This window comes from Anomalospiza imberbis, chromosome 1 (genome assembly GCF_031753505.1).
Source record: "Anomalospiza imberbis isolate Cuckoo-Finch-1a 21T00152 chromosome 1, ASM3175350v1, whole genome shotgun sequence".
Lineage (NCBI taxonomy): Eukaryota > Metazoa > Chordata > Aves > Passeriformes > Viduidae > Anomalospiza > Anomalospiza imberbis.
In genome coordinates, this window is record NC_089681.1 from 151094326 (window position 1) to 151111149 (window position 16824).

The 16824-nt window shown below is 52.4% G+C and overlaps 1 protein-coding gene across 1 annotated transcript; it reads right to left on the minus strand.

Moving 5' to 3' along the window:
• Window positions 1–449: 449 nt before the first annotated feature.
• On the minus strand, window positions 450–16501 carry CCDC12 (coiled-coil domain containing 12). The gene is made up of 7 exons (XM_068176390.1): window positions 16345–16501; window positions 10096–10166; window positions 3301–3380; window positions 1923–1984; window positions 1538–1572; window positions 1073–1149; window positions 450–810 (listed from the first exon to the last, which is right to left on the minus strand). Exons 1-7 carry the CDS (start codon window positions 16468–16470, stop codon window positions 731–733), a joined length of 531 nt encoding a protein of 176 aa, XP_068032491.1. The 5' UTR covers window positions 16471–16501; the 3' UTR covers window positions 450–730.
• Window positions 16502–16824: the final 323 nt, after the last annotated feature.

The following is a 16824-nucleotide window of genomic DNA, read 5'->3' on the forward strand; positions in this document are numbered from 1 at the left end:
CATGGACTCAATCCCACTGCTCCTCAAATTTCCATGGACTCAATCCCACTGCTCCTCAAATTTCCATGGACTCAATCCCACTCCAACTTCCACGGACTCAATCCCACTGCTTCTCTTCCCACTCCTCTGCAGGACAAGTGACAAGTTTTTCCACATGGAATTGTTTTATTAGGAAAAGATCCATTAACAATAAAAAACCCCCAAGAGGAGGAGCGGGACATGCTCCTGGAGGGTTGGGAAATTTGGGAGCAAAGCAAATCCCACATTAAACTCAGTCAGATGCAGAGCAGCCAACAATTCCCGAGCCACTTCCCACAGGGATTCCGGGGCTGGCCATGAATATTCCCAAATACTCAGAGCCTCAAGGAGTCTCTGCACAGGAACAGGAGCACCAATCCCTGGGAAATGCTCCTGCTTTTCCAAGGGCTGCTGGCATCTCCCTCCTTTCCCAGCCAGTATGGATTGACCTTTCCAGCCCCAGTCCAGAGTTTTCCCATTTCTCCTTGCTCCAAGGAAATTCCAGCTAACTGGGGGGTCTGTACTGCTCCCATCAACCTGCCACAACCCCAGAACGTTTTCCATGGAAGTTCCTCAGCAGCCAGCCAGGCTCCATGGATCTGCCTCTCCTCCAGGCACGGCAGGATTGGGGAAGTTTGGGAAAAGGGATGGGACCTGAGGGACATGGGGTTGGTGTGAGGCAGATCCAGAGCCCGTTCCTGATGGATTCTTCTCACTCGGAGTCGCTTCCCTCCTGCTTTGCTGATCCCACAGCCGACGCCAGCTCCCCCTCCTGCCCTTTCAAGCGCTCTCCTGCCAGGAGAAAAGCCATGGAGAAGGGATGGACTGGTTGGACTGGGAGCGACCTAGCACAGGACCCCGAAACCCTTCCCTTGGCACAATCCAAGTGCTCTCCTGGAGCCTCCTTGGGAAGCTCCTTGAGACCAACAGCTTCCCAGATCCATTTGGAAGGGATCAAGCCCCACCAATCCCTCCCTGGCCCAGCGAGCTCCCAGCATGGATCACAGAATCCCTCTGGAATGAGCCACCCCATTCCCGCGGCTCCAGAACGCACGGATCAGCTCCGCGATGGCTCTCTGCGTCCTCTTCTCCAGCTTTTCCAGCTTCTTGGACACATCCCGCTTCAAATCCCTGGGAGGAGAGCGACAAGGTCAGGACAATTCCATGGCCAGGCAGGGCCCACCTTTCCCAGTGGAGATTCCTTCTCTCTCCCAAGTGCCACCGCTCCAAAACCAGCCCATCCCTCGGTGACAAGCATTCCAAAGAATCAGCAGGAAAAGGGAATTGTGTCTTCCTCCATGGCCAGGGGAGTTTTCCAATTCCATGGAATCATGGAATGCTCAGGCTTGGAAGGGTCGTTAAAGATCAGCTCCTTCCAATCTCCCACAGGATCTTCCTGGCATTTTTAACCCTCAGCTCAGGTTTTCCTGGATAATTCCAGCACAGTTTCAAGGTGTTGGAACCCCCCCCGCTGACTCCAACACGCTTTTCCCGGGAGCAGCATTCCATAGGCACTCACCAGTCAGGTTTCCTGGGAGCCAAGTTTGCCAAATCCTAGGGAAGAAGAGGAGACATCCAGTGAAAGCCAAAGGCAACATTCCAGCCTGGACCTGGCATGGAGCAGTTATGGATTCTCAGATCCAGATTCCCAGATCCAGATTTTCAGCTCTGGCTTTCCCAGATCTGGATTCCGAGATCCAGACTTCCAGCTCCGGATTTCCTAATTGAGATTTCCAGATCTGGATTTCCCAGATCCGGATTTCCAGCTCCAGATTCCCAGATCCATACTTCCCAATTCTGATTTCCCAGATCTGGGTTCCAAGATCCGGATTTCCAGATCCAGATTTCCCAGTCTGGATTTCCAGCTCTGGATTCCCAAGAACTCCAGCTCCGGCTTTACCTACCACCTCATCGATGATGGGCTCCGGCTTGGCTGCTTCCAGCTGCTCCTTCACTGTGTCCTCCACTAGATGGGGAAACAGGATCAGTGTTGGAAAACCGGGAATTCCACCAGCGCTCCAGGCTCGCCCCTCAAAAGCGTCCCTAAAACCCCATTCCCACAGCTTTACTTAAAAACATGGCTGAGTACATCCCTTTGGTATCCAAACCCTTCTGGAGACTCCTAAAAATTATCTGGGAATGATTGAAATCCCACAAAATGCAACAGCAGCTGGAAGCCAGTTGGGATCAAGGCCTCTTCCCCAACATCTGCAAGGATAAGCTGCTCCAAAGGTCCGGAATTTTGTTTTCCCTGACTCATTTCCAGGCCTGGGATCACTTTGGAGGAGTCAAGCTACAGCCCAGGTCATAGGGAAAGCTCTGGAGATATCCAGGATAATGGGAAAACACTCATGGAAAAAGCCACCCACGGAGGGGCTGTGGCACCAGGGAGCACATCCCACTCGAGCACATGGATTTCATGGAATCAAGGACATTTTCAGTGGGAAAAGCCCTCTTGGGTTGAGTTCAAACATTCCCAGCACTGCCAAGGCCAGCACTGCCCATGTCCCCAAGTGCCACATCCACAGGGATTTCAATCCCTCCCGGAATGGGGCTCCACCACTGCGGGACAAGTGGACTTTTCCCATCATCCAACCTGGTAATTCCCTCTCCTCCCATCCCTGCTCCATGGGAGCAGATCCCAATTCTCCCTGGGCTCCTGTCAGGGAATTGTGCAGAGCCAGAAGGTCCCCCCAGAGCCTCCTTTTCTCCAGGATAACATTCCCAGCTCCCTCAGGCATTCCCCAGCTCCGCTCCCTTCCCTGGGCACGCTCCAGCCTTTCCACAACTTTCCTTTCACATGGAAGTTTTAAGCTCCTACAAAAACACAAGGAAAGGGCAGTGCCAGAATTCCCAGCCATTCCCAGCCTTCCCTTTTTATTCAGGGCATTTTTCAAGGGATTTATTCCAGGAAAACTCCACACTTCAGGATTCAGGGAACTCCTTCACTTCCCCCTCAGGTGATTTATGGAAGTACCAGGTGAGGAAATTCCAGCCCCAATGCCCTCAACTCCTGACTAAGACTTCCTTCAAGATAAATCCAGCAAAAAGCAGACGGAATTTCCGGGAGGCTCCTCCAGGGAGGCTCCTCTGAGGATGAATCCTTGGATTTGGGCCTGGGAGTGTTCCCACCCCTCTTGTGCAATGCTGGGTGTGAGGGTGACAGGATCAGATATTCCAACCCCTCCGTGGACACCTCATCCCAGTGGATCTCCCACTTTGGGAAGAGCACGGAGCTTCCCAAGCCCTCATTTCCCTTCCCACATTCCCGGTTTCTCCCACCTGAGGCCGGTTTGGCCGGGGGCAGCTTCCTCTTCTTCAGCTCCTCATCCTCAGGATCGTAATTCCGCAGCTTGATCTCCCTGGGAAAAGTGGGAAGAGCAGTGAGAAAAGTCCAGGATGTCCCAGTGGGCACTCAGGAAAAGCGGGAATGGAATAGGGAGCCCGAGGTAGCTGAAATAATGGAATTGTTGAGGTTGGAAAAGCCTCCAAAATCATCAAATCCAGCCAAGGCCACCACAGATCCGTATCCCCAAGTGCCACATCCATGGCTTTTAAATCCCACCAGGAATGGGGACTCCCATTCCCCACTCCATGAGAAATAATCTCAGTATCCAACCTGAGACATCCTCTGGCACAGCCTGAGGCCATTCCCTCCTGTCCTGTCCCTGTTCCCTGGGAGAAGAACCCAATTCCCACCTGGCTCCAACCTTTTGGGTTCAAAAACTGGGATATTCCAGATGGAGACCCCAGGGAAGATCCAAAATCATGGAAATACATCTTTCAGGGAAAGACGGGGGGGAAAAGGATTATTTAGGATACAAGGTGGTTATCCAAGCATTTCTGGAAGTGCTAAAATCAGGGAGCAAATCCCAGATCTGGAATAAATGGATGGTGGAGCTGAGGGAATGAGGGACCCAAACATCACCTGGAAGTTTTTCCATGTTTTCATCTCCTCCAGGAAAGCTCAGGAGCCAGGATTGAGCCACAATTCCAGGACATTCCCATCTAATTTGGGCTATAAATGGACACCCTCATTCCCATGAGGGATTCCTCGCTGGAGCCAAACCCTGCAAGCCTCAAGAGGAATTCCCAAAGGCACAGTCCTGGAAAATCCAGCTTGCAGGAGCTCATCCCACCTCCAGGACACGCTGGAGGCTGCGGGATCCATGGAAAAGCTCAGCCCACGGGGATAATGAGGGAGGTGAAGCTCATTAATCACCAAGGATGGGATTAACCGGGATAAACGCTCCAAGAGAAGCTGGGAAGATTGGGAAGCAGAGGACCAGGTTTTTAAGGAAAGCACCAAAAATCCAACCTTGGAAGTCACCAGGGCACAGGGAGAAAATCCAACCCTTCCCAGTGCATCCCATTCCTGCTCCAGGACAGGAATCTCCTGGCCAAGACTCTGAGCCACTCCATGGGAGTGCTAGGAACACCGGGATGTGTTCCAGAACCTCACTGAGGTAAATTATGGAATTCCAGAATGGACGTGACCCTTGGGATCAGGGCCATGGGCAGGGACACCTTCCATGATCCCAGGGTGCTCCAAGCCCCATCCTTGGAAACTTCCAGGGATCCAGGGGTAGCCACAGCCTCTCTGGGAATTCCATCCCAGCCCCTCCCCACCCTCCCAGCCAGGAATTCCTTCCCAAAAAGGTACTGGGAGGATTTGGGGAGTGCAGCATTCCAGAGGGAAGCAATGGACACTGCCAGGAGTGGCACATTCCCTGGTTTGGCGTGGGAATATCCCAAATCCATGTTTCCCTCAGGCTCAGAGCTCCTGGCTGGGGAAGCAGGAGGGATCCCAGCTTTTTTGGGAGGAGGCCCTTGGCACCGGCACGCCGGGAATGAACGGAATGCCCAGAGTGTTCCCGATGGAAACCAGGCCCCTCTGAGCTTGGCTTGTGCTTCACTGTTCCAGCCCCAAGGGTTTTATGGAACAAAACAATTCCACGGATTTCTCCAAGCCTTCTGGCTGCCAAAATCCTTGCGGCAGGAGCACCAGGAATGGCTTTGCCATGAAAAACTGGAACAGGGATTTCTTCTGGTGTCACAGGTTCCTTGCTCCCGTCATTATCCCCAAAAGTCACTGGGAGCTGCTTCAGGAGCAGCTTCCCCATCCTGCTCCCTGAGGATGAGGCTTTCACCTCCAGGAACAGCAGGAAAAATGGATGGAGATCATGGAATCATCCTGGAATGGGCTGGGTGGGATCTGAAGGGTGATCCCATTCCACCCCTGCCATGGGCAGGGACACCTCCCCTATCCCAGGCTGCTGCAACCTGACCTTGGGCACTGCCAGGGATCCAGGGGCAGCCACAGCTGCTCTGGGAATTCCATCCCAGCCCCTCCCCACCCTCCCAGCCAGGAATTCCTTCCCAATCTCCCATCCATCCCCGTCCTCTGGCAGTGGGAGCCATTCCCTGTGTCCTGTCCCTCCATCCCTTGTCCCCAGTCCCTCTCCAGCTCTCCTGGAGCCCCTTCAGGCCCTGCAAGGAGCTCTGAGCTCTCCCTGGATATCTCTCTTCTCCAGGGGAACATTCCCAGCTCTCCCAGAGCAGAGGGGTTCCAGCCCTGGGAGCAGCTCCATGGGATCCTCTGGACTGACTCCAGCAGGTGCTGCCGACATTCCTGGATTCTTCACCCAAGGCACCAAAGGAGAAGCAGGCAGAGATCCAGGAGAACCCACCCTGAGGAAAAGCTCTTCCCTGGAAAAGCTGCTCCTGCCCAAGCTCCTGAGCGTGTCCAAGCCCATCCTGCTCCCAGAGTGGCTCCAGAAGGAAGGAATCCCAAAAAATCCCACCTCTCTCCACACCAAACTTGCCAGGCCGGTTGGTTTTCCCTGCTGGAGTAAGGATTGGGAGACATCCAGGTGTTCCAGGAGAGCTGGAGAAGATCCCAAATCCATCGGGATTCCCATCGCTTCCCACAGGGCTTTCCCAAGCACCTGAGCTTTTCCAGGTGGACACTGGGAATTTCAATATCCATGAATCACACCAGGACAAAGCCCCCATTCCATGTGGAGAGTGGGATCCTGGTGGAGCTGGATGATTCCAAGCCATTCCCACCCCAGCCATGCTGGGAATACCAACACTGGAACGAGGACAAACCTCATCCATGCTTTCCTGCGGCTCCTCCAGGTCGGGATGGATCCAAACCCAACTTCCACCCTTGAGGTTCAACCACAAGGAGCCCTGGAGGCACCTTGGGAGCACCGAGATGGCCACGGGATAACACCCGGTATAACTGCTGGAATTCCCAGGATCAGATCCACAATCCCAGCACGGAGCCAGCGCAAGGACTGGCAGCGGAAAGATGCTCTAGACATGCTCCCATTCCCAGGAATTCTCACCCAGGATGAGCAGCTGGAAGTCTGAGCACCCAAAATCCATGTCCAAAACACTGTGGGGTGGATGAATTCCCAGGAATGATTCCTGGAAAAGAGCGGAGCACTGGGAAGAGCCAAGGGCTGGAAGGAGCATGGTGTCACCTCTGGAGGCTCATCCTGATCCCAGGGAAAATCCAGGATCACCAAGAGCCTGGGATCACGGGAAGCTCCATGGATCCTTCCCTAGGGATGGATCAGCTCCATCCTGAGGGAAAAACCAGAGCATCCTCCAGCTCCAGAGGGAGGAAGGCCCAAAACATGGATCAGAACCTTCAGGATGGAGCTAGCTCAGGAATTTTCCCAGCCTGGATCCCGGTGCTCTCAGCTTCCAGGTGGATTCAATCCCTGCTTTCCCTTTTCCAGCTTGGAGCAAAACGTGGCAGTTCCCAGCTTCCCACTCCTTTTCCTGAGCACATTCCCACTGGGAAGGGATCCCTGGGATGCTCCATGGCCGTGTCCAAGCGGGAGCAGATCCCGGGAAGTGTCAATCAAACCCTCCCCGGGTCCCCAGCTCAGCTCCCACCTCCCACATTTAATCCTGATTCTTTTCCAATTCTTTTCCTCGTCCTAAACCCCTTCCCTGGGATGAAGGGAATCACGTCCTGGATTCTCCTGGCGAGCCCAACCCCCTCTGGAGCAGAATCCCGAGGGATTTTGAGGCAGGGATTAACAAACAAAGGCGCTCCGGACCTGCTCGGTGGCATTCCAGAGGGAGGAATTCCTGAGGGAGATCGGGTTTCCCATGCCCCGCTCCTCCCCCAGACCAGGAGCTGCAGCTTCCAAGGATAACTCCGTGTCCAAGGGCAGGGCTCCGTGCGCATTCACTTTTCCTAAAGCTGGGAAATTGAGGTTTATTTTTGTCACATCCCTTTCCGAGCTTTTCCTTGGATTTTTAGCTCCGCTTTCCCACCTCTGACGAGCTTTGTTAGCACAAGGAGCCCGATTCCAAGGCTCAGCGCTGCGGGATGGGAATTCCAGGCTCCAGCAGGTCCCTGATTCCCAAATCCAGCGTTTTACCCAGCGGGAACGAGGCGGAAAGGCCGAAATCCTCCCACACCCTTTTCCTGGGAAAGGTGGAGCAGCGGCTCCGCTTCCTGGTCCACACAAAAATCACACCGATCCAAGTTTTTCACAGCTCCAGAGAGCATTCCCAGAGTTCAGATCAGGGATCGGAGCTGAATTCCTGGGAGAAGAGCAGGGCTTGCAGGGCTGGGAATTTGCAGGAAAATGAAGAAGGAAAAAAGGGATGGGGAGGTTGGAGTGGAGCTGGAACAAAGCAGGAAGTGGCCAAAAAATGGGAGCACAGGCTGGGAAAAATGTTGGGAAAACCAGAGACGAAGGTATCTTGTCCTTCCTGCAGCCACTGGAACAGAAAAGTTGGGAATCTCCATCCCTGGAAGTGTCCAAAGCCAGCCTGGGGTAGTGGGAGCTGTCCCTGCCCATGGAATGGGATCATCCTTTGGGTCCTTTCCCACCCAAACCATCCCAGGGTTTTTCCCTGCTCCAGCTTTCCTGGCAGCACTGGGATGCCATGGAGCAGGCGAGTATGGGATCTCCCAGAGACTCCTGGAAAAATGAGCAGAGGGAAAAATGTGGAGAAGGGGTGGGAGCACCCCAGAATCCCAGAATGGATTGCTTGGAAGGGAGTCAAGGATAATCCTATTCCATGAGCAGGGACACTTCCACTATCCCAGGCTGCTCCAACCCCGCCTTGAACACTTTCAGGGATGGAATTTGATGGGATTTCCCCATATCCCAAGTGGCTGAGAGGAAATTCCCAAAATTTATTCATAACTAAAGGGAAAAGCAGGAAAAAATCCTTAGATGACTCCATGCCCAGGCAGGGACCTCCAGCTCCTTCTCCCAGAGTTTCCCCTCTCCAGCCATTCCTGAGGGAGCACATTCCTGGGATTAGCTGGGAATATGGAGCCTGTGGAGAATCCTCGGGATCCCAGGGATCCAGGAAGGATTCCAAGCCAATCCATCCTGGAATTCCACACCTGGATGGACTGGGATGGAGCTGAAATGAAGCAGCCAGGAGAGAAAATCCTGGAATGCTGCTCCACAAACCACGGGATTATTCACTGAACCACCACATTCCCCATCCCACAAAATTCCTTCTGCCTGGAAAATCCAGCCCAGCTCCTGGAAGTGCTTTGGAGGGAAGGGAGATTCCAGCCACCAGGACTCCTCATTTCCCAAATCCAGGTGAAATTCCAGCAGCTTTCTCCCCTTTTCCCCAGGCCAGCAGTGCCCAGCAATTCCCTTTTCCATAGGGAGATTCTTGGGAAATCCAAATCCAAGAGGAAATCAAGGGATGAGCTCTTCCAGATCCAACTCCCATGGGAAAAGCGGAAATTTCACAAGAAAAGCAAAAGGGAATCGAAAGATGGGACTTAACCAGGCAAAATTTGGGATTCAGACATTCCCATGGAGCAGATTTTGCTGGAATTTACCTTGGGAAATTCCCTCTGGATCCCAACAAAACAAGCTGAGATGGGAAAGGTGGAACAACAGGGAAATCCATCGGGAAGTGCAGTTTTCCCCCCAAAAGAGGGGAATCCCAAAGAATTCCATGAATTTAAGGAGAAAGCCGGGATGGAATTTCCTACTCCACACTTTCTTCTCCACCTGAAACTTCCTTGGATTTTCCAGGAAATCATCCGGAGGCAGGAGAAGGATTTTGTCTGGATCTGCCACTGGATGAAGGAAAAATCCATGGAAAAACTAATTTCCTGGTGCTGCTGAACATCAGGAATGAAACACCAGGAATGCCACAGAGGCCTCAGATTCCTCCAGGCAATCCCAGCAGCCATTCCCAGGAGAAAATCAGCCCAAACCAGGAATTTTTTGGGATTTGGAGGACAATTCCCAGGAGAAAATCAGCCCAAACCAGGAATTTTTTGGGATTTGGAGGACAATTCCCAGGAGAAAATCAGCACAAACCAGGATTTTTTGGGATTTGGAGGATGAATTCCTCATTCCAGCCAGGCCTGGATCCACAGGGGTGGGAAAACCAACCCAGATTCCATCGGCTCCAGATCCGGTGGCAGCGCTGGAATCCGAGAGCTCCTGATCCATTCATTATTCAGGATTTTCCCAAGCTCTGGTTTCACCTCCGGAGCTTTTTCTGGCACAAATTCCAAGCACAGAAATTCCCCTCTCCCAAGAAATTTGGCGCTTCCAGCCCCAAATCTGTGTGGGATTTTCTCCACCGGGATTTGCTTTTTCCAAGAGTCATTCCCCCCAGAAAAAAAAAAAAAATTAAAAGGACGATTTTCCTCTTTTTTTTCCTGGTTCATTTCTGCCACAGAGGAGGTTTTTAGGGATAAATCTATGGGATTTATCCACATTTCATGTTTTCCACCCAAATTTCCCTGGTGGGAATCTGGATCGGTTGGATCTGCCTCGGCTCCCGTTTTCCAGGGAAAACAGTCACAGGAATCCATGGAAAAATACCAATCCCTGCAGGAATGGCTGGGAATTCAGGGAAGCTCCCAACATTCCTGCTGCCTCTGGAAATGCTCCAGGTTTTCCCTCTTTACCCATGGAATTTTGCCTCCAAGATGAATCCACCCATCCCTCATCCCAAATTATTTGCACCAAATTCCTATGGAAAATTCCCACTGAATCGCAGAGATCCAAGGGGAAATCCTCATGGGAAAAGTGGGAATAAAGAAGGAATTACCTGTGCTTGACCGGCTCCTCTTCCTCATCTTCTCTGGGAATTTTGGGTTCAGGTTCTCCACTCTCCTTGTTCTGCAAAAAAAATGGGATAATCTATCAGATTTTGGTTTCTCTGGAAATCCGGGAGAGCAAACGACCCCAGAATCCTCTGGGATTGGGATATTTTTGGGATAAGAAAGGATTTGGGAATGAGTGATGAGAAGCCATAAAGATCTGGGAATTCACAGAGCAGGATTCCTTTTTTCCCTAATTTATCATTTGGGGTGGAAAACATGGAATCCCACAGGGAGCAGCACAACAAAGGAATTCCAGCTCCAGGAAAACATTGGTGCAAAATCCAGTTTCTCTGGAATAGGGAAAAAGGCTCCATGGGCAGCACCAGATCCCAGGAAAAGCGGTGGAATTCCCTCTTCCATTCATTATCCAGGCAGGAACAGGGATGGAATGGTGCCCAGCTGGGAATGAGCAGCCATGGAATTCTGGAATCCTGGAAGGAAATGAACCTCTCAACTTCCCAAAAAAAGCAGGAGCAGCTCTGGATTTCCCAGGAATGGCAGCAGGGATGGACACAGCAAACACCGCTCAGCTTCACTTATCCCGACTTTTATTTCAATGGAAAATGATTGGGAATAAGGAGATTTCAGCCCTCTCTATTCCCAGAGCTGAATTCCCAACTTTTCCTAAAGCCTTGGATGGGAAGGGATCCTAAGGATGATCCCATTCCATGGGCAGGGAATTCCCACAATTCCAGGCTGCTCCAAGCTGGCCTTGGACATTTCCAGGGATGAGGCAGCCATGGAATTTCCTGGGAATCCCTTCCCAACATCGCACCTCCCTGCCCTCTGGCACTGGGATCCATTCCCTGGGTCCCATCCCTTATCCCAAGTCCCTCTCCCAGCACCAGCTCCAGGATCCCAATATTATCCAGGAGCTCTTCCAGGCCTGGGAATGCTTCCCAAACTGCTGACTCATTCCTTGGATCCCTCTTCTTCCAAACTCTGTTCCACAATCCGGGTTAAAAATTACATTCCCAGCAAACAGGGAAAGGAGCCAAGGCTGGAATTGTTCAGGTTCAGCTCCTGATCCAAAGGAAAATATTCCCAGTTTTTTCAAGGGAAAAACCGATAATAATCATCCCGAAAATCCCAATTTAATCCTATTTTCATTCCCTGTTTTAAGTCCATTAAAACTTTGGGATACTCCCAGGAATTCCCTGCTCCACAAATTCAATAAAACCTGGGAAGAGCCCTCTGGAATTCCCTCCTGCAGCTCCAAGCTGGGTAATGTTTAGCCACCCTTGAATCCATGGAAATCCAAGTCCCTTCCCACACTCCGAGACCTTTCCCATTCCTTTCCTCTCCTCCAGAGCTGCATTCCCTTCGCTCCTGCTGGAATTTTATCCAGAGGGTTCCAAGATAAGGAAATACTTGGCACAAATATTCCCCAGGAGCCTGGCTGTTCCCACTCCTGCCAATTCCTGCTTTTCCCAGGCGTTGGAATATTGGATATTCCAATCCTGCCATGAGCTGGCCCAAAATTCCCAACTCCAGCTTCTTTCCCATTAAATCCAAAGTTTTTTAAAGGCTTGAGGATATTCCTAGAAAATCAAGGCAAAGGTTTTCCAGGGAAACTGTGGGGGAAAAGGGAGGGAAAGGAAAAAAGGGCAGAAAGGGAAAAAAGGGCAGGGGAAGAAAACAAAAATGGGAAACAAAAATGGTGGGGGGAAAAAGGTAGGGAAAAATGGCAGGAAAAAAGGGTGGGAAAGAAAGAGTAGGGAAAAAAAGCCAGCACAGCCCCGGATTTCCCAGGAATGGCAGCAGGGCTGGGCACTGCAAACACTGCTCAGCTCCACTTATCCTGACTTTATTCCTACAGAGCAGGGCACAGGCGGGAGGAAGGAGATTGTGGCACTCCTGAATTCCCAGAGCTGAATTCCCAAAATCCCCTGAGCCCAGGGGCACAAAAGGCTTGGATTGGAAGGGAACCTAAGGATGATCCCATTCCACGGGCAGGGAATTCCCACTGCCCCAGGCTGCTCCAGCCTGGCCTTGGGCACTGCCAGGGATCCAGGGGCAGCCACAGCTGCTCTGGGAATTTCATCCCAGCCAGGAATTCCTAATTCCCAATCTCCCATCCATCCCTGTCCTCTGGCAGTGGAAGCCATTCCCTGTGTCCTGTCCCTCCATCCCTTGTCCCCAGTCCCTCTCCAGCTCTCCTGGAGCCCCTTCAGGCCCTGCAAGGGGCTCTGAGCTCTCCCTGGAGCTTCTCCTCTCCAGGGGAACATTCCCAGCTCTCCCAGCCTGGCTCCAGCCCTGCAGCAGCTCCTGGGCCTCCTCTGGATTTTCTCCAGAAAATTTGCTCCTGTCCTGAGGATCCCACCTGAGCCATCCAACCTCCCTCCCTCTTATCTCCAAATCAACATTCCCAGGCTGGAATTGTTGGGAAGAACCTCCAGGATGAAACATTTCCAGCGCTCCAGCCCTTTCCGACTTCCCTAAAAAAGCCTGGATAGGAAGGGATCCTTGGGAGCCCTCCGGGGGTTTTATCCTGACTGGAAAAACTTCCCTGGGCTCCGTTTCCACAGCAACACTTCTCCCAAGCCTTTGGCACTGGATCACGAGGAGCTTTGCTCCGGCAACAACAAATCCCAGCACGAAAAAAAACGGGAAAAACAAGGAGAGGAGCGGCCAAAGTGCAGGATTGTCCGGGGCTTTGGGAAAGAAGGGAAAGGGCGGAAAAGCAGGAAAAGCCTGCGGAAAGGAGCAGTGCCGGCCCTTCCTGCCGCAGGGAAGCTGTGCGGGAGCAGGGACGTGGTTCTGGAGCGAGTCCAGCCGGGAACAAAAGCTTGGGATGCAGCCAAAGGAATTTTTCCAGCTCGAGGAACAACACAGGGAATGCTCCGGAGCAGGGATGAGGGAAGGAGCAATGGGAGACCCTTCCTTCCCACTAAAACACGGCAAAGCTCCGGCTTGTCGAGGATTTGGGGATAAAAAAGGAGGAGAAGGAGCTGTGGAGGTCTTGGATTGGGAATTTTGGGATGGAAGAGGGAATCTGAGCCTGGCATTCCCACAGAGATCCCACCTGGATTTTGCTTGAGGGATCCTTTGGGAATATCTGCAGCATCCCCCCAGATTTTAAAAGGAGAGGAATTCCCAGGGAATTCCCTCAGAGTGGAAGTTTGAGCCATCAAATCCCAGAATTTCACAGCAAAGGCAAAAGGAAAAGGGGAAAAGCTGGAAATCTAGGATGTGGCCAATGGGACATCCCAAATATTGTCCCAGCAAGGAATTTTTTCCTTAAATTATGGGAAAAGTCCTTCATCCCCCACTTTCCATGGGAAGAACGGAAAAGTGGGAATCCCAAAGCAGGAATTCCTACATTTTCACTTAAAATTCTCTGGGTAATCCTGGAATATATTCCCACAAAAAGCTTTCCCACAGCTCAGCCTCTGCAGGATTCCTTAGGGAATCCGAGCACTGCAGACAAAGGAGCAGCTTCCCATTTTTCCATGGAATCTCCAAGCAGGATTCTCCTTATTCCATTGATTTATTCTCCTCTCCCATTATTTTTTCCACCAAAATATTTTTGGAGAATTTTCCTTGTGGGACTCTGATCTGGAAACTGAAAGAGCAGACAGAAGAAATTCCCTTTTTCCCTACTTTTGGTGCCTCCAACCCCGAGAGAACCCCAAAAAAACCTGGATTTTTCCACAGGCAGGACACAATCCAGGGTTCTCCGTGAACATTCCCACTGTTTTCAGTGGGAATAACCCAAAATTCCACCCACGAGACACCAGAGTGACAGGAGAACTCCAGGAAAAGCAGAATTCCTTAACATAAAGGATGCAAGAAACAGGGAAAATCGGGATATTTCCGAGATATTTTCCTTCTTTCAGCTTCTCCCTAATTTTTAGGAAGTCCTGGACGTCCAAGGATTTTTTTTCCCAGCGAAAATCCGTTGCCCTTGAAACGCTTCCCAGAGATCTGAAGCTGGGATCATTTGCATTCCCTGGATTTCTGGAATTAAGGCAGGAAAACAAAGGGATGAGCTGTCAAAGGGAACAGAACCAACTGGGAATAAAGGAAAGGGATAAAAGCCTTCCACAGCTCCCAAAAAAAGGCAGGAAAAGCTTCCCAAGGACCTTGAGCTGCTCCACAAAAACTGCTGGAATTTTCACCAGCTCGGGATCATCCTGGGGTGGCTCCTCCTGGAATGTCCAGGGTATATTCCCATTAAAACCTGGAATTCCTGCTGGAATCCCAGCCTCAGGTTTGCTTCCCTTTGGTTTTCAGGCCTGGAATGTTCTGGGTTCCCTGTCCATGGAACTGGGTGAGCTGTAAGGTTCCTTCCCAAAAGAAAAATTTCTTTCCCACCATTTTTCCCCACCCTTAGCTTTCCATCCTTGGAAAACCAGGAATTCTCCATTAAAAGCAAAGAGCTCCACAGGAGCTGATTGGAGTTCCCTGCCCATGGAACTTTCAGGCTCCTTCCCCAAGGAAATCTGGGATTTCGGGATTCTCCAAGGTTTGATAAAGCAGGAATTCCAAGCCAAACCTTTTCCACATCCCAACAGAATTCCCAAATTTCTCCCCGAGGGCTGGGAATGGCTGAGCTCTCCCAGAATCTTCCAGCAGGGTGAGAAAAGCTTCCCTCTATATCCAAGCTCTTTTCCAGGAGCTTGGAGCTGTCCTCCATCCCTCTGGAATGACACTGGATGGAAAAATTTATTTTCTGCCATTTTTCCTTTCCCACCCTTTTCTTCCTGCCCTCAGCTTTCCATCCTTGGAAAACCAGGAATTCTCCGTTAAAAACCAAAGAGCTGCTTGGAATTCCCTGCCCCAGGAACGGGATGACCTTGAAGGCCCTTCCCACCAAAGCATCCCATGAAAGAAGCGGGAGAAGCCGCAGAGAATTCCCAAGGGGAATTCTGGCACAGCATCCCCAGCCCATCCCAAAGAGGCTCCGTGTCACTCCTCATTTCCACGGATCCCATCCCAAAGCTCCGGAGAAAAGGGCAAATCCAGCTGGAATTCCAGGAGATGAAAGGAGCCCGGGATGGAGTTTGGGATCCCAAGGAGCCTTTAATCCTTTTTTAATGGAGAGGGATGAAAAGGGGGAATTAGGGAAAATCTCCGTGCGCGTCGCCATGGAGATGGGAATGCCAGGGGAGATTGAGGAGCAGCAGGAAAATCTAATCCCGGTGATTTTCTGCCGGGTTTCTTGAGGAATTAACCTTCCCTGTCAGGAAACGGGGAGATCCTATTCAAGGAGAAGAAGGGAAATCATTGGAATTGGGTTTTTCCCAAGATTTTGCTTCCACTGGTGACGGGAAAAGAGTTCTGGAATCCTGGAATTCTCGAGGTTGGAGATGGAGTCCAACCATTCCCAGCACTGATCCGGGTCCCACACCCACAGGACTTCAATCCCTGCGGGATCGGGAATTCCGCCCTGCCCTGGGATCAGCACCCCAAATATCCCAGAGGCTGCACATGGAGGGGGTGAGGGCAGGGAAGTGCCAGATCCTCTGTCCCACCACATCCCAAAAAACTCAGGATCCATGTGGGACCCTTGGACACCCCCAGCCCCTCTGGGACCCCAAAATCCTCAAATCCCTTCCCGCCCCACCCCAAATAACTCAGGATCTGTCTGGGATCTTCTGACACCCCCAGCCCCTCTGGGACCCCAAAATCCTCAAATCCCGTCCCACCCAAAGAACTGAGGATCCCAAATAACTCCGGATCCACGTGGGATGTTCCAATTCCCCTCCAACATTCCCAGCCTCATTCCAGACCCTCTGGGACCCCAAAATCCTCAGCCCCATTCCAACCCTTCTGCATCCCAAATCCCCAGACCCGCCTCCAACTCTCTGTGCCCCACCCCCAACACTCCCAGCCCCATTCCGGACTGTCTGCATCCCAAATCCCGAATAACTCAGGATCCTCGTGGGATGTCCTGCACACCCCCAGACCCTCTGGCTTCCACATCCCAAATAACGGGGACCCACCTGGGGCCCCTCTGACACCCCCCAGCCCCACCCCACACCCTCTGGGACCCCAAAATCCTCAAACCCTGTCCCACCCAAAGAACAGAGGATCCCAAATATCCCAAAATTCTCAGAATTCCCGTGGGCCCCTCCGCCTGCCCCCGGCCTCTCCCCAGGCCCACTCCGGGCCCCTTCCGCAGCCTCGGCCCCACGGCGGGGCCCCTCCGAACGCTGCCCCCGCCCTCGCAGCGCCCGGCGCGGCCCGACCTGCAGCGTGCGCTGCCTCAGCGCCTTCAGCCGCTCCCGCCGCTTCAGCGCCTCCTCCTCCAGCCGCCCCAGAACGAAGCCGTCGGCCTCCGCCGCGCCTTCCATGCCGCCGCCGGGCGCCGCCATCTTGTCCCCCGCGCCCCGCTGCCGTACAACGCGCGGCGCGCATGCGCGGCAGGCCGGGCGCGCCGAGCGCCGAGCGTATCGATGCGAGCAATCGATTGTGGGGGATTGGGATGGGGGGAAGGTAAAAAAAAAAAATCCCCATTCAATATTTGGGAATGCTTTGAAAGGAGATTAAAAGGGAAAACGAGGCGGAAGCGCCGAGTCTTGTTTGTGCGGGGCATCCCCGAGGGCGAGCGGGGCTCAGCTGCGCTAATCAGCGTCAATTATTTGGGGCGGGGTGGGGCTTTGCCTTCCTCACCCCATAGATGACCGCGGGGATGCGGGAATAGGAAGGAGGAGAAGCGGGGAGTGGGT